We start from the raw sequence: 23,133 nt of genomic DNA, 5'->3' as shown, positions 1-23,133 counted from the left end.
AAAATGAAAATGCTAAAGTCCAACAGTGAAGATTAGAGATCTCTGGTGGCCTAGCAGTTAAGGATCCAGCATTGTCACTGCTGTGGCATGGGTTCAGTCCCTGGCCTGGGTACTTCCACATGCCATGGGCATAGCCAAAAAAAAAAAAAAGCCAAAAGTGAAGATGTATTTAAACTCAAGTAATGTACTCATAAACAGTATTAGTGTTTATCTCTATGTGTTGTATTCTAAGTGTGTTTAGAATTATTTATTATTGGTAGCTTCCAAATGTTTCTGAAATATTTAATAGTTATATAAAAAACTATTTTTTTAAATAGATTATTCCTAAGATTCAGGAAACACGCTACAAAATCAAAACTGCCACAGGTCATATGGTAGTTCTATATTTAGTTTTCTGAGGAACCTCCATACTGTCTTTCATAGTGGTTGTACCATTTACATTCCCACCCACAGTGAAGGAGGGTCCCTTTCCTCACATCTTCTCCAGCATTTGTTATCTGTAGACTTGTTAACGATGGCCATTCTCACCAGGGTGAGGGGCTGAGGGGGGGGGAGAATGGGATGGACAGGGAGTTTGGGGATGGTAGATGCAAACTTTTTTTCTTTTCAGGGCTGCCCTCTGGCATATGGAAGTTCCCAGGCTAGGAGATGAATTGGAGCTGCAGCCGCTGGCCTCCACCACAGCCATAGCAACACCAGATCCAAGCCACATCTGTGACCTATGCCACAGCTCGCAGCAACGCTGAATCCTTAAACCCAAGGAGCGAGGCCAGGGATCGGTCCATCCTCATGGATACTAGTCAGATTCTTAACCCACTGAATCAAAAGGAGAGGAACTCCCAATACTAACCTATTTTCTAGATCACTTCTTTGCTGTGTCCACTGTTGAGCCCATCTGAAGTAGTAGTCATCTGTCACCATGTTTGTTATGACAGCCACATCTGGACGTGTTTCTTTGATGGGTCTTGCATTGCGGTTTTTACTACCCCTCCCTCAAGCAAAGAAGGTAGATCATATTAACACAGTATTCTAGGTCCTGGCCTCTCTCCGCCTCCTCCTCAGGGGGAGAATGTTCTTTTCTATTACAAGTCACCATGCCCCCGTGACTCTTCATGTGAACCCACAGTCCTAAGGCTTTGTTCTATAGGAGAAAGGGTCTCGTTGAGGCTTTACGCACGTCCCACAGGGCCAGCTGTTCTCCTTACCCAGGTTTATGTTACCAGTGTAGATTTCCTCCAGTCTCATGCCCTGTCCCCGGTATTTCTTATGAGCACCTAGGGAGCATCTCCACAGAGAAGACACTACAAGTCAGCATGAATTCCCTTCGTGTTTGTCACTTTCAGGCATTCTGTGTTCTCATGCGAGCCCACATTCAGCCTTTAGGCAACCCTTTTTCTTTAGTTTTACTTTTCTTATCCATCTGTATGGCTCCTGGCATCTCTTCCTTCAATACCCGCCCCCCACAGAGCCAGAGCTTGTGCTTCATCTCTGCTTTGGACTGGTTTGTGTTTTCCCTATATTTCAAGATATTTGGTTACTCTGCAAGTTATACATTTGTAATTTATCTATTTACTCGATTTTTTTCTGTTGATAGTCTAGATTGGATTGGAGCTGCTGGTGGTCTACACCACAGCTAGGACAACATTGAATCCAGGCTGCATCCAGTGTTTCCTATCCAGTTTCCCATAGTGTATGGAAAAGTAGAAAATCTAGGACTAAATTCAAAATGTATCATAAGACCCCACACTGAAGATTAGAAAGCATTTAGAGGAATTAAAGAATACCTAAATAGAGTGAGGTATACCATTTAAGAATGAACCATTTAAGGGAGTTCCTGTTGTAGCACAGCAGAAATGAATCCAACTAGTATCCATGAGGATGCAGGTTCAATCCCTGGCCTCACTCAGTGGGTCAAGGATCCGGAGTTGCCTTGAGCTATGGTGTAGGTCACAGACATGGCTCGAATCTGGCATTGCTATGGCTGTAGCTGTGGCCAGCAGCTGTAGCTCTGATTAGACCCCTAGCTTGGGAACTTCCATATGCTGTGGGTGCAGCCTTAAAAACAAAAAAAGAAAAAAGAAAAAAAGGAATTAACCATTTAAGACCCAAGATTATTAAAATGCCAAGTACTCACAACTTGCTCTGATCAATAGATTCATGGCAATCCCAAACAAAATCCCACAGGTACTTCTGTGAAAATTTACAAAAATATTCCATAATATACATGAAAATGCAAAAGGCCAAAAACAGCTAAACCACCTTTGAATAAGATAAAGATTAGTGAACTTACATTACTGATAATAAGTATTTATTATAAGATTATAGTTATTAAAACAGATATTGATGCAAAGATAGACATTAGACAAATAGCATAGTGTTGAAAGTCCAGACACATACATTTGTGAACATAGGATTTCTCACAAATGTGCACAGAAGAGCCATGGATAAAGGACAGGCTTTGAAATAAAGAGTGTTGGGAGTTCTCGTTGTGGCTCAGCAGGTTAAGAATCCAACTAGTAATCAGAAGGATGCAGGTCTGATCCTGGCCTCACTCCCTGAGTTGAGGATCTGGCATTGCCAAGAGCTGTGGTGTAGGTTGAAGATGCAGCTCGGATCCAATGTTGTTGCAGCTGTGACACAGGCCAGTAGCTGCAGCTCCAATTCAACTCCTAGCCAGGGAAGTTCCATATGCTGCAGGTGTGGCCCTAAAAAGCAAAAAATAAAATAAGAAGTTCCCGTGGTGGCTCAGTGGAAACGAATCTGACTAGCATCCGTGAGAACCCAGGTTCGGATCCCTGGCCTTGATCAGTGGGTCAAGGATCCAACGTTGCCATGAGTGGTGGTGTAGGTCACAGACAGCTCAGATCCGGTGCTGCTGTGGCTGTGGCATAGGCCAGCAGCTACAGCTCCGATTGGACTCCTAGCCTGGGAACCTCCATATGATGTGGGTGTGGCCCTGAAAAGACAAAATCAATTAATTAATTAAATTAATAAAAGTGTTGGTTCAGTTGAATATAAATATGGGGAAAAAAATCTGTCTTGGGTCCAGCTTCAGAGAATACCCAAACTTAATTGCAGGATATTTTAGAACTAAACTTGAAAAGTAAAGCAATAAGGCATCTAGGTATTAATGTAGGGGAATATCTTTATGAACACGAAATAAGGAAGGATTTCTTAAAGAGGACCGAAGTAGGACTACTGTCTTATCCTTTAGGGCCACGATAACAGACTGGGTTAAGTTATAAACAACAGAAACTTATTTCTTAACAGTGCTGGAGGCTGGGAAGTTCAAGACCAAGGCACCAGAAGATTCAGCGTCTGGTGAGGACCTACTTCTTGGTTCATAGAAAGCACTGCTGTGTCTTTACGTAGGGGAAGGCAAAAGCTCGTCCTCCTGGGGTCTTTCATGGGGCTCCACCCTTATGACCTAATCACCTCCTAAAGGCCTCACCCCACCAACTGACCCTGGGAGTTAGGATTTTATATATGAGTTTGGGGGGGACACAGACATCCCATCCCTAACAACTATCATAATGGAAAATATCAATAAATTAGATTATGTTCAATTAAGAAACCCTATTCATCCAAAAGCACCATTCAATGAGAAAAATCAAGCTGCAAAGTTGAGAGAGGAGATGACAACTCAGATATAGAGACAGAGATATAGGTATGGCAAGGAACTTGTACCTGGATTTTTTTAAAAAGCTGGATTACAGAAAAAGAGCCTACACAGATCAATAACAAAAGAGAGGTAACCTAAAAAGAAGAAAAAAAAAGAACTTCATTCCAAAATGATCTAAATGGCATGTAATTCATGAAAAAGTGTTCCAACTTTAAAAACTAACTTGAAGCACAGTAAGATACACAGTTACCTCCTGGTTTTCCAGAATAAATAATAAGATGGGCCAGGGAAAACCCACACACATAGCCGTTAGTTATGCTTTAGGTCTAACCTTAGGATGACATTTTTACTCACAGGAATTTGGTTTGTTTTTTTTTTTATGGCTGCACCTTCAGCATATGGAAATTCCCAGGCCAGGGATGGAATCCAAGCTGCAGCTGTGACCTAGGGCAATGCCGGATACTTTTAACTCACTGCACCAGGCCCAGGATTGAACCTGAGCCTCCAGGCTACTGCAGTCGGATTCTTAACCCACTGTACCAAAGCAGGAACTCCTAAACTCTTTTTTTTTTCCCCCTTTGTGCAGTGGCTCAATGTGCAGTCCCCAGGCCAGTCCAGGGATTGAACCTGAGCCACAGAGAAAGTGCTGAATCCTAACCACCTGACCACCAGGGAACTCTATAAATAATATTGAATAGGTCATCCATGGGATGATGATGGTAGCCTCTAAAAAATCCTGATTACTTCAAAATTCAACTGAGACCCTAAAAACAAAAGAAACCATGCAATGCACATAAAGTGCTTAAAAGAATGCAGGACATGTAGAAAGTATTTAACCAGTGGAATCCATTGTTGTTTTAAAGAAAGGTTATCAGGCAAGAAATCCAGGGTGATCCATCCCCAGTGACTATAAAAAGCAGGGGAAGCCATTCTGAAAATGGATTCTCTCCCAGGTGGGTCCCCACACTTGACCAATGCAGTGGGGAATGTTCTGTGTATCTGGAGTAAGACCTTTCAACAGGGGAAGCAACTTGGCAGGCTCGAGGGAGCTCATTACTCAGGACAGCAACAGAGAACACTGCATCCTCTGAGGATCTCGGGGCTTTTCTTTCTCCTCAAGCCACAGAACTTGGACTTGAAGGAGCCTTAAACCAGGACTCTTGACAGAATTTACACTGAGCTGAGGAACTACTCTGGATCTCAGGGAGAGCGTAAGTTCACCTTCAGAACGGTCTCAAAGTCACATTTTTCTGTTGCATGTACCCTCTGTCCTTGCTGTCTACTGAGCACTCGCCAAGAGCCTGACAATGTCAAACAGCTTTGCATCAGACACCCAAGCTAATAACCTTTGCTTTGTGACCAAGGCAGTAATGCTAAGGAATAAATGGGGGGCGGATTATTTTTCAAAACAACACACACACACGATCTCCTACAGAAACCTAGGACTAGCTGAATAGGAATAGTGTTTGGAAGGATCATAGTGGGAAAGAGGATTCATAGGACCCAAAAGTAGGGAAATGCTGGGAAGATTTTCATGCGCTCCGGATAAGTCAAGTCACTTTTGTCACCTTTCTCCCTTGCTTTACTTATACTGCCCAACTTTAGGATTTGCAGGATAAAATAAGAGTAACATTTCTTGAGTACTTTCTATGGAAGAGATATTGAGCTAAGTTTATATATATTAGCTGCTTTAATTCTCACACCAACTCTGTGAGGCAAGTACTAAGTATCCTTATTTCACAGGAGAAGGCCAAAGTAGACAAAGTTATGTGAAGCCACACAATTGCTAACTCCTGTGGCCTGGGGTTGAAAATCCAGCTCTATCTGATAAGAGTTTGTGCTTTTAGCAAGTATTCTATGCTAGACAATGGGTAGTGCTAAAACCAGGCCATCTAGAAAGATTTATAAACCAGCAATTCTCATTTTCTTTCTCCCTCGCACCCTCCCTCATACAAAGTTTACTGAGTATCTAATCTACCTGCGTGCTCGCCAAAAGTCAAGTGCTGGAGTTCCTGTCACGGCTAGTTCCCATCATGGCTCAGCAGAAACAAATCTGACTAGGATCCATGAGGACGTAGGGTCAAACCCTGGCCTCGTTTAGTGGGTTAAGGATCTTGCCATGAGCTGTGGTGTAGGTCACAGACGTGGCTCGGATCTGGTGTGTCAGTGGCTGTGGCGTAGGCTGGCGGCTACAGCTCCAATTGGACCCCTAGCCTGGGAACCTCCACATGCCGCAGGTGTGGCCCTGAAAAAAGTTGAGTGCTGGGATGCAAACAAGGAGGAATGGTCTCTGCATTTACCTAACACAGTCTATGCCTACTGGGGGAGACACACAATTAATCTAAAAGATTAATTCTAGTATTATGATCAAAATAAACAGAGGATACCTAAAGGAGTCAAGAAACGTCTCTACTGCAGACTTGTGGAAAGCCACCTCTTTCAGGAAGTCTGCTGACAATTTTTTCAAGGATTCAGCATCTAGTAAAGGCAGTGGAATTTAGCATTTGGTGAAGTCAAAGCCTCATGCATTATTAGATTTTGCCTCCTTTCTTATTCATCAACAGGTTGAAAGGTACTGCCGAGAATATATATAATATCACTTATATGTGGCATCTAAAAAGTGATGCAAATGAACTTATTTACAACACAGTAACAGACTCACAGGTTTCAAAAACAAACTTATGATTACCAAAGGGGACATGGCGGGAAGGGGGAGGGGTGGACTGGGGCTTTGGGGTTGGCATGTGCACACTGTGGATATTTGGAATGGATGGCCACTGGAGACCAGCTGTAGTGCACAAGGAATTCTACCCAATATTCTGTGAGAACTCATATGGGAAAAAAAATAACCCATGCCTAGTCCCAGCACCACGTGACAGGTAACAGTTGGGGGAGGGAAAGTGAGACAAAGGATGCTACCGAGGCCCAGAGTCTGGCAGGATGATGAGAGAGTTTGAATGTGCCCATCCCACAGCAGAAACTTCTGTTTGGTTATAAAGCCAGTAGGCCTTCCAAGGGCACAGGTATCAGGACCTCTTTAACTTACCACAGAGTAATGGTGTCTATCTTGGTTAATTAATCACTTTTTTTTTTTTTTGGTCTTTTTAGGGCCACACCTGTGGCATATGGAAGTTCTCAGGCTAGGGGTAGAATTGGAGTTGTAGCCACCGGCCTATGCCACAGCCACAGCAATGTGGGATCCGAGCCACATCTGTGACCTACACCACAGCTCACAGCAACACCGGATCCTTATTGGTTAATTACATTTTGTTTGGGTTAATTAAAGTAGCAATTCCTGTCCCAGAGACCCTTGAACAATGAAGAAGATCCCAAAGCTATTATCAATATTTTTAAAAAGCCAATGGAAATTGTGCATTGAAATGACACAACACAGAACAGGCTAAGAGAATATATCACAGTTGAATCTCCATTCCACCAATGACTAGTTACCTGACTGTGGATAAACTTAGCAATCTAAGTTTAACCTTTCCAGGTTTTACTCCTCATGTGAATAATGGGACTAGTTCTACCTACTTCATAGATATAACAAGAATTAAATTAGGTGATATGGGCGAGCACTGACACCAGGGCCTAACCCTTAGTACAGCACCGTGGAATAGAAACAGAACAAAAGCCACATTGTCATCTTAAATGTTTTAGGAGCTACACTGGAAAAGCAAAAGAAGGAGTTCTCTTGTGGCACAGCAGGTTAAGGATCTGGCATCATCCTTGTTGCAGCTTGGGTCACTGCTGTGATATGGGTTCCATCCCTGGACCAGGAATTTCTGCATGCCACAGGAGCAGCCAAAAAGGAGGCGGGGGAAAGGCAAAACAAATAGGGGGATTCATTTTGGCAGTATTTAATCATTTGTTTAACCCAACATATCTAAATTTTTATGATGTCAAATTATTTTATGTCACTATAATTTTTTAACTTTAAATATAATTGAAACTTCAGTTTCTTAATCACACTACCTACACTGCAAGCGCTCAGGAGCCACTGTGAGCTACCACATCATACAGCGCAGACCTAGGAGGCCCTCAGCTAAGGAGAGGTAAGGAGAGGTGGGAACAAAACGTGGTTCCAGCAGACCAGCAATTGATGGATACCTGGAAACTGTGGGTAGTTTTATCCGATGAGATCATGTTTTGTGTTCACATAAGAAAACTCCTAAAAGTTTCCAAAAGAAACAAAAAGAAAAAAAAGAAAAGAAAACTCCTTATTTTTATTTTTTCTTTTTTTTTTCTTTTTAGGGCCACACCCGCGGCACATGGAGGTTCCCAGGCTAGGAGTCAAATCGGAGCTGTAGCTGCCAGCCTATACCACAGCCACAGCAACACGGGATCTGAGTCGTGTCTGCGACCTACACCACAGCTCACAGCAACACCAGATCCTTAAAGCAATGAGCAAGGCCACGGATCAAACCCAAATCCTCCTGGATACTAGTCGGGTTCATTAACCACTGAGCCATGATGGGAACTCCAAAAATTCCTTCTTTTTAGAGACATGGATACTGAAGCAATAGAAGTTGAAGTGACATGATGACTTAAAATTTGCATTAAAATACGTTGGAACAAAAGGAATGAAAAACAGTGGATGAATATATTGTAAAATATGAATTGCTTTTTATTCTGTGTAATACAGGAGCACTTATCCCCACTGAATGCATTTGTAATTTTTCATAATAAAATATATGTACTGGCCTTGTAGTTGGAAAATCAAAAAGCATAATTCAGCTAGCACTTCCTATATGCCGGGCTAGGATTGGTATTTGAAATAATTCTCCTGAAATGGTCAGTAGCATTTCCTTTTAAAGGATAAAGAAGCTGAATTTCAAGGGTTTAAGTGACTCGCCCTACTAATTGAAGCAGTATGTGCACTGAGGCAACACAAAAATAGGTGCACTTTGTCCCCACTTTCACACATCTCCTGGTTCAAAGGAACACAAAAATAATGAGTGAAATAAACCCTACTCAATGACAGTGATTCTTTGCACTGAAAAGATCATCTCAGATTTCATGACATAAGATGACAGATGGTAAATAAATCATGCTATAATTTTAAAAAGAAGAAGAAAAAGATATCAGAGGCAAATGAGTAAGAAAGAAACAAACAAACAGAAGATTACAGCTGGAGGAGACCCTAGTATCCTGTAGGGTTAACCCATTGACCAAAGACACTAGGTCTCTACACAGGTAAGTAACCTGCTCCAGATCTCAAAATTGGCCATGGACAGAGGCACCGCTAAACCTAGCTGAGAACCATCTCCCCATTCCCTATAACAATGAATATCAACTAGAATCTGAAATCTTGAGCATCTTGTAAATGGTAGCTACTTTTTGTGAAGCCTCTGTGCATTTTCCCCAGCTTTCAAACATAACAAGGCGTGACAAAAAGCAAATTTCCAGAATAAAATATGATAAAGCCAATCAGGCTGTCAGGAATGGAGAAGGACAAAGAGCCACATAAAAGGCCAGTTACATCCCACATCTGACACAGAGCTGTATACTTGAGGACATATACTTTTGATCACAAATGTGTGTATGTGTGTATATTTTTATAGCTAGAATGTAGGTAAAAAGCATCCTGGAGGAAAGAGAGTGAAGGTTGTCACTCAGCATCCTGATTTAACAGGTAGATTTAATTTCAATTCTGAAGCAATGATGATTCAGACAACTGACTATTAAGTGGAAAACCCAGGATCCACTCCTAAATATATTTGAACTCCACTAATTTGCCTTCGCTCTCTTCTTTCTCCCTGCACTCCACTCCTCAATATCTGGTAGTTTTAAGAAACACTATACCAAAACAAACACCATAAGGGAGAAATTTTGTCAATAATTGTTTAAAAATAATAACAATGTTATAGTATTGTGTGCCCACAGCTTATTTTCTTTTGTATTTTTCCCCACAGGTAAAAAAAAAAAAATCACAGTGTTCACCTCTTATTAACTGCCAAATTCCATGGAAAATAATGTTACTGAATTTATCCTCATGGGTCTTACCCAAAATCAGGAAGCGCAGCAAATATGCTTCTTTTTGTTCATCCTCTTTTATATGATCCTCATGACTGGAAATTTTTTAATTATAATGACTATTCAAAGGAGCCCAAATCTCAACTCTCCAATGTACTTCTTCCTTAGCTTCCTGTCATTTGTTGACATCTGTTATTCCTCTGTTACAGCCCCCAAGATGATCACTGACTTTCAAGTCAACGTCAAAAGAATCTCTCTGGTTGGTTGTATGGCCCAACTCTTTTTTGTCCATCTGCTTGGTGGCACAGAGATCTTTATCCTCACAGTGATGGCCTATGACAGGTACGTGGCCATCTGCAAGCCCCTACACTACTTGACCATCATGGACTGGAAATTCTGCTCCATACTGGTGGTGTCCTGTTGGCTAGGAGGGTTTGTGCATACCTTTATCCAGACCATGCTCACTGTCCACCTGCCGTTCTGTGGCCCCAGCCTGATCGACCACTACTTCTGTGACGTCCACCCCTTACTGAAGCTGGCTTGCACAGACACATATGTGGTGGGGCTCATTGTGGTGGCCAACAGTGGCATGATTTCACTCATCTCCTTTGTCATCCTTGTGGGTTCTTACACAGTCATCTTGCTTTCCTTCAAGACCCGCTCATCAAAGGGGAGACACAAGGCCCTGTCCACGTGTGCTTCCCACATCACTGTCGTCATCCTGTATTTTGTCCCCTGCATCTTCATCTACCTGAGGCCTTCTACCACTTTCCCGGAGGACAAGATGGTAGCTTTATTTTACACCATCATCACACCCATGCTGAACCCTCTGATCTACAGCCTGAGAAGCGTGGAAGTGAAAAATGCCATGAGGAGACTGTGGATCAAGAGGTTGCTGGGCAGAAATCGGAGAGACCCTGATGGGAAGTTCGATGGAATTGGTACAGTTGTACCAGCTCCCAAAAATGTTGTTGGGAATTTGTCAGTCATCAGTCCTCAATCCTATCACACAAATACCTAAGTATCATAGGAAGAGTCTTGGATTTGATGTCTAAAGATCTGGTTTGGAGGGTCTGCCCTACCAATCACCAGTAGCTGACTTTAGAGACATGCTAAAGGCACTCTAATATCAAGTAGATATTCCCTACGAGGAGCCATGAGTGGACTAAACACTTTTATAGAAAAACCTGACACCAAACACAGTCGGTTTCATGACACCGAACTGTTGCCTCTAGCAATAGCCTCTGAGTGAGGTGGTATGTCACGTATCTATATATATATATGCTAACAAAGAAGTGATACCAACAACAAAGTCTCAAGTTCATTTCACTAACATTTGCCTTTCCTGTATCCTCACTTGAAAAGAGAGATGAAGCTACTACCTTACCCATGACTCCCCAGGGTTATATAGGAAATGAGATGAAAGTGGAGGTGAAAGCATTTCATCAGTGGTCAAGCTGCATTCCTGGATGTTGTTGTTACCCTTAACTTGGCAACTTCACACATCTAGACAATTCTCATTTCAGGAATTCAACTTAAGGTTGAGGTGTTTCTCTCCCATAATTGTCTTTAGACAGTTCATAGATGGGAATTGTGTATGTTGACATTACAGCAGAAGCTATATTGGACTCAGTATTAAAAGAAGAAAAAGAAAAAAAAACAACCATCTTCATTATGGGGGGCTACCTGGGTTCAAGGAAAGGGTTTTTAGTGGACATTGTGGTGAGCCACCCAGATTTCCCTTCCGGATGGACGTGCTCATTCCCTCAGCTGCCAGGAGGAAGGCTGCTCATTCTTCTCCAGATAATACCTTTCCTCCAGGGGAGCACCAACGTCACATCCTCAGCCCCCAGCAGGCTGCATTCAAGAATGGTCAATGTGATGGTAAAATGAGACGGTGTGAAACAGCTTGAAACAACTCTTCAAGGCCATTCCAGCTCTAAAGTTCCCTGTGGGGCCATCCAAGATCTTTTTTGTTACTGTACCACAGCTCATCTTCTCCCTCTGCCCAAATCTGCTTCCTTCACTCTTTGACAGATGTTGATCGTGGGAGCACTTCCCAGTAAGTTTTTACACACGAACTCAATCCCAGAGATGCTGCCTAGGCAATACAACCTTTGACCGAGATCCTCCATTCCAAGGGGAAAAAATACATGCAAATATTAAAATAACTGAAAATCTTTTTGCATGACTTGAAGAGAAGTGAGTTCTACTTTCTGAGCAGACTTGCCTAACTTGTTTAACAGTGGCATGGATAGATTAAAAATGTATATTTTAAATTATGAACTACCAGTGTACTAAACATACATTTTGTTTATATCTAACTGCCTAGCACCTTCATAGCCTCTCATCATTGAAACCCAAGAGATGTGAACAGTTCTGGGTGGATCATTTTTTTCCATTTTTCCCTCCTGAGGATTAAGGAAATAAACTTTGGTTTCCCTCTAGCACTGAATGCAGGTTTTTGGTTTTTTTTTTGCTTTTTTAATGTCAAGAAGGTGCTCCCCAAAGCACTGAACCTTCTGGGACACTGCCTGGAGTAGGGGACCCTCATGCTTTTGTCTAAGGGGAGTACAGACTACAGGGCAGTTTTGGACTATTCACTGGCTACAGAAGCAGAAGCTGAAGCACTTGTCATATGCTGATTCTTTCTCCCCTCCTTTTTCTTCTACTACTGTATATCAAGAGCATAGTAGTAGTTAAACATTTTAGGACTCAGATGAGATGGCTCGATGGACATCATCCCACTGCACAATGACCAGGTCCCCTATGGAGAGAACATCAACTGTATACCAAATTAGGACAAGGGAAGGACAATTAGGACAATTAGGCACGACAATTAGGACAATTCTGAAAGGCTCAGGGTGGACTCATGCATGTCCCCTGTTTGTACTCTAGATGCCCTTTCCATGCTGGCTCATCATGGTTTCTGTCCGCTGAGGGGACCTTCAGGAATTGCCTCAGCGGTTCCTTCTGCTCTGCAATAAACAAGAAGAAAACGGAGACGAGACCTCATCCCCTAGACCTTCCTGTCACATTTTATACTTGTCTTCCAAACTGCTGTTTGCCTAACAAGTCTTAAGACCTCAGGAAAGACCTCTGATCATTTGCCACTGGCATTGCTGTTGTTTTCAACGACGAGCATAGGCATGAAACTTTCTCACTCAGCTCCAAAGAAAGAAAGTCAACTCTCTCCAGAAGTGGAGCTGCCTGTTTGTACAACACAACGCTCTGCCGTCTGGAACTTCTACACCATCTAACTGGAGGATGAGTGGGTGGGAGCAGCCTCAGAATAAAACGGCCATAGGCTCCCAGTCTTCTTTCCAAGGTTGGGCAAATTTTCTTGAATAAATACTTCACAATTTGTGGTATGTATCTGATCAATATCTAGAGTTTTTGAACCATTATTTTTGATAATTTTGTCCAGTTTTATTGTTGTTTCTTGGAGATAAGTTTTATGAGTTCCTTACGCTTCTATTCTGCAAGTCCTGCTTTCACAAACCTTGTTTTTAATGGCAAAATGTTACAAGCAAATATTAAAACATCCTGGAATTTTAAATAATGAAATTAGGAAATCATTGGTGCATGGATAGGCATAAAGTACAGCAAAATAGTAACTAAATTGTATAGAGCTCCCATGTGATAGGAAAATATCCAGGAGTTCTGGCTAGTTCCACAGAGGAGAGAAAGGTAGCTGAAGGTCAGGGGGTCTTTGGGAGTTACGATGATGAGATAGCCCTGAACAAGTGCTGCAGGACCAACAGCCTAAACCAAGAGCCATAAGGAGGAGGCAGCTGATATTCAGAGCTGTATAGATAAGAGGAACCCAAATCAGCAAAGGAGAATGAGAAATCACTACATACTAATTAATATCTCCTATAAATCAAATAAGAAATATTTTAACAAGAAAGCTTCTGAAAAGACAATCCATAGAGGAAAAATGTCAGTAGCCAACAAAATAGGAAAAATGTTTCAACGTACAAGTAATCAAGAAAATATAAATTGCTTTCCAATGCATGATTTTTCACCATCCATCGGATTGGTAATAATGTAAAAGTGTGATAATATCCACTATTGGTCGAGTGGGAGAGTAGTACCCACGGATATTGTTGGTGGGAACGTAAATTAGTAACTAGGGCAAAGACCACTCGCCATCCACTGAAATGGGGGTGCTCCCCTTCTCTAGGCACACAGCTAGACCATGCTGCTGGCCACTACTGTGGTTGGGAGTGGATGTAAATAAGTCCTCTCCCCTAGAATGTGAGAAGTGACGTGGACCACTTTGAGTCTCCCATGAACCCACTCCATGCTCTTTCCTCTTCTACCGCCTGGATGCAGGTAACGCTGAGTCTTAGTAGATGTCTATGATGCTTAATTCTATGTGGCAACTTGGCTGAGCCACAGGATGCCCGATATGTGGTTAAGTGTTATTTCTGGGTGTGGCTGAGAAGATGCATCTGGAAAAGATTAGCATTTGACTCAGCAGAAAGAGTAAAGCAGATTTCCCTCTTCAATGAGGACGGGCACCATCCAGTCCCTCGAGGGCCTGAATAGGACAGAGAAGGCAAAGGAAGGCAGAATTCCCTCTCTCCACCTGACACGAGCTGAGACACAGGTCTTCACCTGCCCTTGGACTTGGACTCATACCAGTAGCAGTCGTGATGCTCAGGCCTTTGGATTCAGATTGGAACTACACTATTGGCTCTCTGGGGTCTCTACCTTGTGGACGGCAGACCTTTCAACTTCTCAGACTTCATAACCTATGAAGTCAATTCCTGATATAGATAGATGATAGCTCAATAGATAGATGTGATTACATTCATATATATTACTATATATAATTACTATATATATACATATTTGCATCTCTCTCAATCTATGGTACTTCACTATGGGACCCAACTAAAACTAATACAGATTGGGAGTAAAGAATAAAGATAAAATAAATTTTAGGAGTTCCAGTCGTGGCACAGTGGTTAACGAATCCGACTAGGAACCATGATGTTGCGGGTTCGGTCCCTGCCCTTGCTCAGTGGGTTAATCCTCCGGCGTTGCCGTGAGCTGTGGTGTAGGTTGCAGATGCGGCTCGGATCCCTCGTTGCTGTGGCTCTGGCGTAGGCCAGTGGCTACAGCTCCGATTCGACCCCTGGCCTGGGAACCTCCATATGCCGGTGGAGCGGCCCAAGAAATAGCAAAAAGACGCACACACAAGAAAAGATAAAATAAATTTTAAAACAAGAGGGACCTTACATGGATCAATGATAAAATAGGGAGTATAATTAGCTTAACCTTGAGATTAGTCCACACAAACCCACACACACATACACATACGTTTTGGAACATATATAAAATCAAATACTATGAAACAGTTAAAAGAATGGTGCTATGGGTTCCAGTTCAAGACAGTGACATAGGAAGTTCCTAAACTCACCTTACCCTATGGACACACCAAATCTACAACTACGCATGGACAATTCCTTCTGAAAGAAATCCAAAAACTAGCTGAGTGATTCCTACACATTGCGTGAACAAGAAAAAACCCACACTGAAATGAGTACAGAAGGCTGAGGCACTCTCTCTCCACAAACCATTTCCCTAGCACAGAAACATGCCATCAGGAAGAACTCCCAACTCCTAGCTTCTTTCTCTCTCTTTTGGACCCAATATTGTATCCCAACTTTTAGGACTTCCACCTAAGGAATGTACCCCAAAACACCTAGCTCCAAAAGCCAACTGGGCTTGTGCCCATGAAACCCAGAACACCTTAGCAAACAAAACAGTCGCTCTTCAAGCACGTGAGTATTTGCTGTGGCTACCTCTGCTGAACTCTGCAGAGGGAGCAAGCAAAAAACTCCCATCTCCCAGTCGTTCCCTGAAAGAGGCTTATTTGTACAATTTAAAAGTTGTTGCCTGAGAGCCCAGCTTTTAATCAATCTGCTTCTAGGTGCTGACTTTGGGACACTGACAGCTCTTGGCAAACCCTCAGCTACTGAGAGCCACGAAAAATGAAGAAAGCAGCCTGGACCATCAAAAACGTTGGAGACAACCGAAAGTTCAGGCCAGGCTGAAAATAAATTTCATGTCCTACAAAGACCACTCCATCAAGACAGGAAGAGGTGGCTATTTTATCTGATGCATAGAAATTAACACAGAATCAAGGGAAATGAACAGAGGAATATGTTCAACAAAATAAACCTTCAGAAACAGACTTTAATGAAATGGAGATAAACTATTTACTGATAAAAAGTTTAGAAGTTCCCGTCGTGGTGCAGTGGTTAACGAATCTGCCTAGGAAGAATGAGATTGCGGGTTTGGTCTCTGCCCTTGCTCAGTGGGTTAAGGATCCGGCGTTGCCGTGAGCTGTGGTGTAGGTCGCAGACGCGGCTCAGATCCCGCGTTGCTGTGGCTCTGGTATAGGCCAGCGGCTACAGCTCTGATTGCACCCCTAGCCTGGGAACCTCCATATGCCACGGGAGCAGCCCAAAGAAATAGCAGAAAGACAAAAAAAAAAAAAAGTTTAATATATTGGTCATAAAGCTCCTCACTGAGGGAGTTTCCATTGTGGCTCAGCAGGTCATGAAACCAACTAGTATCCATGAGGATGCAGGGTGATCCCTGGCCTCGCTCAGTGGGTTAAGGATATGGCATTGCTGTGAGCTGTGGTGTAGGCTGCAGACGTGGCTTGGATCCTGCATTGCTGTGGCTGTTGTAGGCGGGCAGCTGCAGCTCAATTCAACCCCTAGCCTGGGAACTTCCATATGCCACAGGTGTGGTCCTGAAAAGAATGTTTTTTTAAAAAAAGATCCTCACTGAGATCAGAACAACACATGAATCAAGTGAAAATTTAACAAAAAGAAATCACAGAACAGAAAACTGTAATACTAAACTGAAAGATTCAATAGAGAGGTTTAGCAGCAGACTAGATAAAGCAGAAGGAAAAAAAATCTGTGAAGTTAAAGAAAGGGCAGCAAAACTCATCCAATCAGAGGAGCAAGAAGAAAAAAAAGAAAGGAAAAAGGGTGAAGACAGCACAGAGCACTCATGGAACTACAACAAGCAGACCAATATTTGCATTTTAGTGGCCCTAGAAGAAGAGAGAAAAAGTGCAGAAAGCAAAATAATGGCTGTAAACTTCCCTAAACCTGGAGGAAAAAACAAAAACAACAAAAAAAAACCAAAAAAACCCCCAGATATCCAGATCCAAAAAGGCCAGGGCGTTCCAAATAAGGTGAATACAAAGAAACCCACATAAAGACAAATTATCATTAAATTGGCAAACATGAAAGATAAGGAGAAATCTTTAGAAGTAGCAAGAGAAAAGCAACTTCTTATGTACAAGAGAACCTCCCCCCCCACACACAAATAAGATTATCAGCATATTTTTCAGCAGAAATTCTGCAGGGCAGAAGGAAGTGACAGGATATATCCAAAGTGTCAAAGGAAAAAAATGCCACCCAAAAATACTCTGCCCAGCAGAGCTGTCCTTCAGAACTGGAGGAGAGATCAAGAGTTTTCCAGACAAGAAAAAGTTAAAGGAATTCATTACCACCAGACCAGAACATAAGAAATGTCAAAGGGCCAGAGAGGACAAGATGGCAGAGGAGTAGGGGGACACACTCGCCCTCTCCCACAAACACAACAAAAAAAGCACATCTACAGAAGAAATGACTCGCACAGAACAGCAACCAATCGCTGGCAGAGGAACCTAAACTCCAATAACGGCAAGAAGTTCGTGACATTATTGGGCAGAACGGGAGAAAAGAGGAGAGTGAGAGAAGGTGAATCCGAGTGGGACGGGCGCTCCTGAAAGGGAACTGCGGAGGAGAAAGGGATCCCGCACCCTGGAAAGTCACCTACACGGGGGAAAGATCAAACGAACTGGAGGAATTTCCAGATGCAGAGAAGAGTGTAGCAGTAAGTTGGAGTATGGCAAAGCCGATCAAGAACCGAACGGACCATCTGAACTATGGGCACAGTCACCAAAAAATTGAGACGCATGGGTGGGGGCTGGGCACCGAATCCTCGGCTCCAGAGCCCCCAGGGGGTGCTGCACTCCTGAGGAACAGCTGCCCAACACCGCCAACCCCCAGTGAGAACCCCACAGCCTAAAAACACCAGAGCAAGCTCTGCATGACCAAGTGAAATCTGCTACCATCGTGGTGTGGACCTCCCAGGCCTGTCTGCCCTCAGGAAGTCCTTCTTTGCTTCAAAGAAACACTGTTAGCCCCATCAACACTCCAGAAAAGCCACACTGCCTCAAAAAAGATTGACCAACAATGCCAGCCCTCAGAAAATATTCCATGGCAGTGACAAGGCAAACACTGCCCGGTCACGGGGAGTACAGCTCCCTCAGGAGAAAGAAAACAACAAGCAAGATGAAGAAGCGGAGAAACCACCCCCAGTCAAACCAACAGGAGAACTCACCTAAAACAGTCAACAATGAAACAGATCTCTGCAGTCCGACAGACCTGGAGTTCAAAAGAGAAATAGTGAAAATACTGAAGGAATTAAGAGAAGATATGAACAGTAATGCAGATACCCTCAGAAAGGAACAAGAACATATAAGGAGGAGCCAAGAAAAACTAGAACACTCATGTGCAGAGAAGCAAACTGAACTAGGGGCAGTAAAAACCAGAATGAATAATGCAGAAGAACGAATCAGTGATATGGAAGATAGAATAATGGAAATCACTCAATCCGGTCAACAGACAGAAAACCGAATCAAAAAACTGGAAAGCAATATAAGAGACCTATGGGATAATATAAAGCAGGCCAATCTATGCATAATAGGCATTCCAGAAGGAGTAGAAAAAGATAAGGGGATGGAAAATATATTTGAAGAAATTATCGATGGAAACTTTCCAAATCTAAAGGATACTGGGTTCAAGATACAAGAAGCACAGAGGGCCCCAAACAAACTGAACCCAAATAGACCCACACCAAGACACATCATAATAAAAATGGCAAAAGTTAGTGATAAAGAGAGGATCCTAAAGGCAGCAAGAGAAAAACAGAATGTTACCTACAAGGGAACCCCCATAAGGTATCAGCTGATTTCTCTACAGAAACACTACAGGCCAGGAGGGAATGGCAAGAGATATTTAAAGTGCTAAAAGGAAAAAATACGCAACCTAGAATATTCTATCCAGCAAGAATATCATTTAAAATAGAAGGGGAAATAAAAATTTTTTCCAACAAACAAAAACTTAAAGAATACAGCAACACAAAACCCAGGCTAAAAGAAATACTGAAAGCGCTTCTCTAAACCAAAAAGAAAGGAAGGAAAGGGAAGAAAAAAGAAAAAAAAAAAAAGAAGAGGAAGAACTAGGACTGAGGAAACCGCAATCAGAGAGCAGTCACTCAAATAAGCCAGCATACAGACTTAATCATGAACATGCTTCAAACAAAATAAAATTAAAAAGAAAAAAATAAAAGAGTCATCAAAACCATAAAATGTGGGCAAGGGATGTTAGGAAGTAAATAACCCTTTTTGTTTGTTTGTATGTTTCTCTTCTTAATTTTAATATAGTAATGAAGTGTTTGAACTTACAGGACCATCAGGCTAAAACACACAATTATGGGAAGGGGTTAGCAGACTTAAAAAACAGGAAAACCACAAGCCAAAATCAAATATTGCAGTTGCAAAAAATGAAAAAAAAAATACACTCAAGCAGATAATAACAGGAGACCATCCAACCAAAAAAAAAAAAAAAAAAAAAAGAAAAAAAAAAAGAAAGGAAGAATGGAGAACCATAGAATCAACTGGAACACGAGGTTCAAATTGGCAATAAATAATCTATCAATTATCACCTTAAATGTCAATGGACTGAATGCCCCAATCAAAAGACACAGAGTGGCTGAGTGGATAAAAAGGCAAAAACCTCCAATATGCTGCCTACAAGAAACTCACCTTAGGACAAAAGATACATATAGATTGAAAGGGAAAGGGTGGGGAATAATATTTCACGCCAATAGACATGACAGAAAAGCAGGAGTCGCAACGCTCATATCAGACAGAATAGACTTTAAAACAAAAAACATAAAGAAAGACAAAGAAGGACACTACTTAATGATTAAGGGATCCATCCAAGGAGAGGATGTTACTATCATCAACATATATGCCCCAAATATAGGAGCACCCAGATACATAAAACAAATAGTAACAGACATAAAGGGAGATATTGATGAGAATACAATCATAGTAGGAGACCTTAATACCCCACTCACATCAATGGACAGATCCTCTAGACAGAAAACCAATAAAGCAACAGAGATCCTAAAGGAAACAATAGGAAAGTTAGACTTAATTGATATCTTCAGGACACTACATCCAAAAAAATCAGAATACACATTCTTCTCAAATGCACACGGAACAGTCGCAAGAATCGACCACATATTGGGACACAAAGCGAATCTCAATAAATTTAGGAGCATAGAAATTATCTCAAGTATCTTCTCTGACCACAATGCCATGAAATTAGAAATCAACCATGGGAAAAGGAAAGAGAAAAAACCTACTACATGGAGACTCAACAACATGCTACTAAAAAAACCAATGGGTCAATGAGGAAATCAAGAAGGAAATTAAAAAATACCTTGAAACAAATGATAATGAAGACACAACCTCTCAAAATCTATGGGATGCTGCGAAAGCAGTGCTCGGAGGGAAATTTATAGCAATCCAGGCCTTTCTCAAAAAAGAAGAAAGATCCCAAATTGACAACTTAACCCTCCACCTAAACGAATTAGAAAAACAAGAACAAAAAAGTCCTAAAGTCAGCAGAAGGAAGGAAATTATAAAGATCAAAGAAGAAATCAATAAAATAGAGACTCAAAAAACAATAGAGAAAATTAATAAAACCAAGAGCTGGCTCTTTGAAAAGGTGAACAAAATTGACAAACCCCTGGCCAGACTCACTAAAAAGAGGAGAGAAAGAACCCAAATAACCAAAATTATAAATGAAAAAGGAGAAATCACAACGGATACAGCAGAAATACAAAAAACCATAAGAGAATACTATGAACAACTGTATGGCAACAAGTTTGACAATCTGGAAGAAATGGACAATTTTCTAGAATCTTACAGCCTGCCAAAACTGAATCAAGTAGAAACAGACCAACTGAACAGACCGATCACTAGAAATGAAACTGAAGAGGTCATAAAATCACTCCCTACAAATAAAAGTCCAGGACCAGATGGCTTCACAGGTGAATTCTATCAAACATATAGAGAGGAATTGGTGCCCATCCTCCTTAAACTCTTTCAAAAGGTTGAAGAAGAAGGAATACCCCCAAAGACATTCTATGATGACACCATCACCCTCATTCCAAAACCAGACAGAGATACCACCAGAAAAGAAAACTATCGCCCAATATCTTTGATGAATATAGATGCGAAAATTCTCAACAAAATCTTAGCCAACCGAATCCAACAACATACCAAAAAAATTATACACCATGACCAGGTTGGGTTGGTTCATCCCAGGTTCACAAGGATGGTTCAACATACACAAATCAATCAACGTCATACACCACATTAACAAAAGAAAAGTCAAAAATCATATGATCATCTCAATAGACGCAGAAAAAGCATTTGACAAAGTTCAACATCCATTCATGATCAAGACCCTCGCCAAGGTGGGTATAGAGGGAATATTCCTGAACATAATCAAAGCCATTTATGATAAACCCACAGCAAATATAATACTCAATGGGGAAAAACTGAAAGCCTTCTCACTCAAATCTGGAACAAGACAGGGATGCCCACTCTCACCACTGCTCTTCAACATCGTTTTGGAAGTCCTAGCCACAGCAATTAGACAAACAAAAGAAATCAAAGGCATCCATATAGGAAGAGAAGAGATAAAACTGTCACTGTATGCAGATGACATGATACTATACATAGAAAACCCTAAGGACTCAACCCCAAAACTACTTGAACTGATTAATAAATTCAGCAAAGTAGCAGGATAGAAGATTAACATTCAGAAGTCAGTTGCATTTCTGTGTACCAGCAATGAAATATTAGAAAAGGAATACAAAAATACGATACATTTTAAAATTGCACCTCACAAAATCAAATACCTCGGAATACACCTGACCAAGGAGGTAAAGGACCTATATGCTGAGAACTAGAAAACTTCAATCAAAGAAATCAAAGAAGATGTAAAGAAATGGAAAGATATTCCATGTTCCTGGACTGGGAAAATAAATATTGTAAAAATGGCCATACTACCCAAAGCAATCTACAGATTCCATGCAATCCCTATCAAATTACCCATGACATTTTTCACAGAACTAGAAAAAACAATCCAAACATTTATATGGAGCAACAAAAGACCCAAAATTGCCAAAGCAATCCTGAGAAACAAAAACCAAGCAGGAGGCATAACTCTCCCAGACTTCAAGAAATACTACAAAGCCACAGTCATCAAAACAGGGTGGTACTGGTATCAAAACAGACAGACAGACCAATGGAACAGAATAGAGAATCCGGAAATAAACCCTGACACCTATGGTCAATTCATCTTTGACAAGGGAGGCAGGAACATCAAATGGGAAAAAGAAAGTCTATTCAGCAAGCATTGCTGGGAAACCTGGACAGCTGTATGCAAAGCAATGAAACTAGAACACACCCTCACACCATGCACAAAAATAAACTCCAAATGGCTGAAAGACTTAAATATACGACAGGACACCATCAAACTCCTAGAAGAAAACATAGGCAAAACACTCTCTGACATCAACCTCATGAATATTTTCTCAGGTCAGTCTCCCAAAGCAATCGAAATTAGAGCAAAAATAAATCCATGGGACCTCATCAAACTGAAAAGCTTTTGCACAGCAAAGGAAACCCAAAAGAAAACAAAAAGACAACTTACAGAATGGGAGAAAACAGTTTCAAATGATGCAATGGACAAGGGCTTAATCTCTAGAATATATAAACAACTTATACAACTCAACAGCAAAAAAGCCAATCAATCAATGGAAAAATGGGCAAAAGACCTGAATAGACATTTCTCCAAAGAAGATATACGGATGGCCAACAAACACATGAAAAAATGCTCAACATCGCTGATTATAAGAGAAATGCAAATCAAAACGACCATGAGATATCACCTCACACCAGTCAGAATGGCCATCATTCATAAATCCACAAATAACAAGTGCTGGAGGGGCTGTGGAGAAAAGGGAACCCTCCTGCACTGTTGGTGGGAATGTCAACTGGTACAGCCACTATGGAGAACAGTTTGGAGATACCTTAGAAATCTATACATAGAACTTCCATATGACCCTGCAATCCCACTCTTGGGCATCTATCCAGACAAAGCTCTACTTAAAAGAGACACGTGCACCCGCATGTTCATTGCAGCCCTATTCACAATAGCCAGGACATGGAAACAATCCAAATGTCCATCGACAGATGATTGGATTCGGAAGAGGTAGTATATATACACAATGGAATACTACTCAGCCATAAAAAAGAATGATGACATAATGCCCTTTGCAGCAACATGGATGGAACTAGAGAATCT

General features: G+C 41.6%; 4 protein-coding genes across 5 annotated transcripts in view; 1 reads left to right on the top strand and 3 right to left on the bottom strand.

The window, feature by feature from the left end:
* LOC110255252 (olfactory receptor 4S1) overlaps positions 1–23,133 on the bottom strand; it is a 100,619-nt gene that overhangs the window by 72,691 nt on the left and 4,795 nt on the right. The window lies entirely within an intron of this gene.
* Positions 1–23,133, bottom strand: part of LOC100515430 (olfactory receptor 4X1) — an 81,307-nt gene that overhangs the window by 53,379 nt on the left and 4,795 nt on the right. The gene's annotated exons all lie outside the window — the stretch shown is intronic.
* Positions 1–23,133, bottom strand: part of LOC100523534 (olfactory receptor 4B1-like) — a 57,827-nt gene that overhangs the window by 29,925 nt on the left and 4,769 nt on the right. The window lies entirely within an intron of this gene.
* Positions 9,588–10,619, top strand: LOC100518653 (olfactory receptor 4S2-like). The gene has a single exon (XM_013987265.2). It carries the CDS (start codon positions 9,588–9,590, stop codon positions 10,617–10,619), a length of 1,032 nt encoding a protein of 343 aa, XP_013842719.2.

Source organism: Sus scrofa, chromosome 2 (genome assembly GCF_054392235.1).
Source record: "Sus scrofa isolate SSC_HxYL_T2T_F1_AM1 chromosome 2, Sscrofa_HxYL_maternal_Yorkshire_Landrace_v2.0, whole genome shotgun sequence".
NCBI lineage: Eukaryota > Metazoa > Chordata > Mammalia > Artiodactyla > Suidae > Sus > Sus scrofa.
The sequence above is the reverse complement of the archived record's forward strand: the minus strand, read 5'-3'. Positions and strand labels throughout refer to the sequence as shown.

Bases quoted from the DNA above. Each gene is read 5' to 3' on its own strand.
- LOC100518653 (XM_013987265.2), top strand. From the start codon at position 9,588: ATGGAAAATAATGTTACTGAATTTATCCTCATGGGTCTTACCCAAAAT.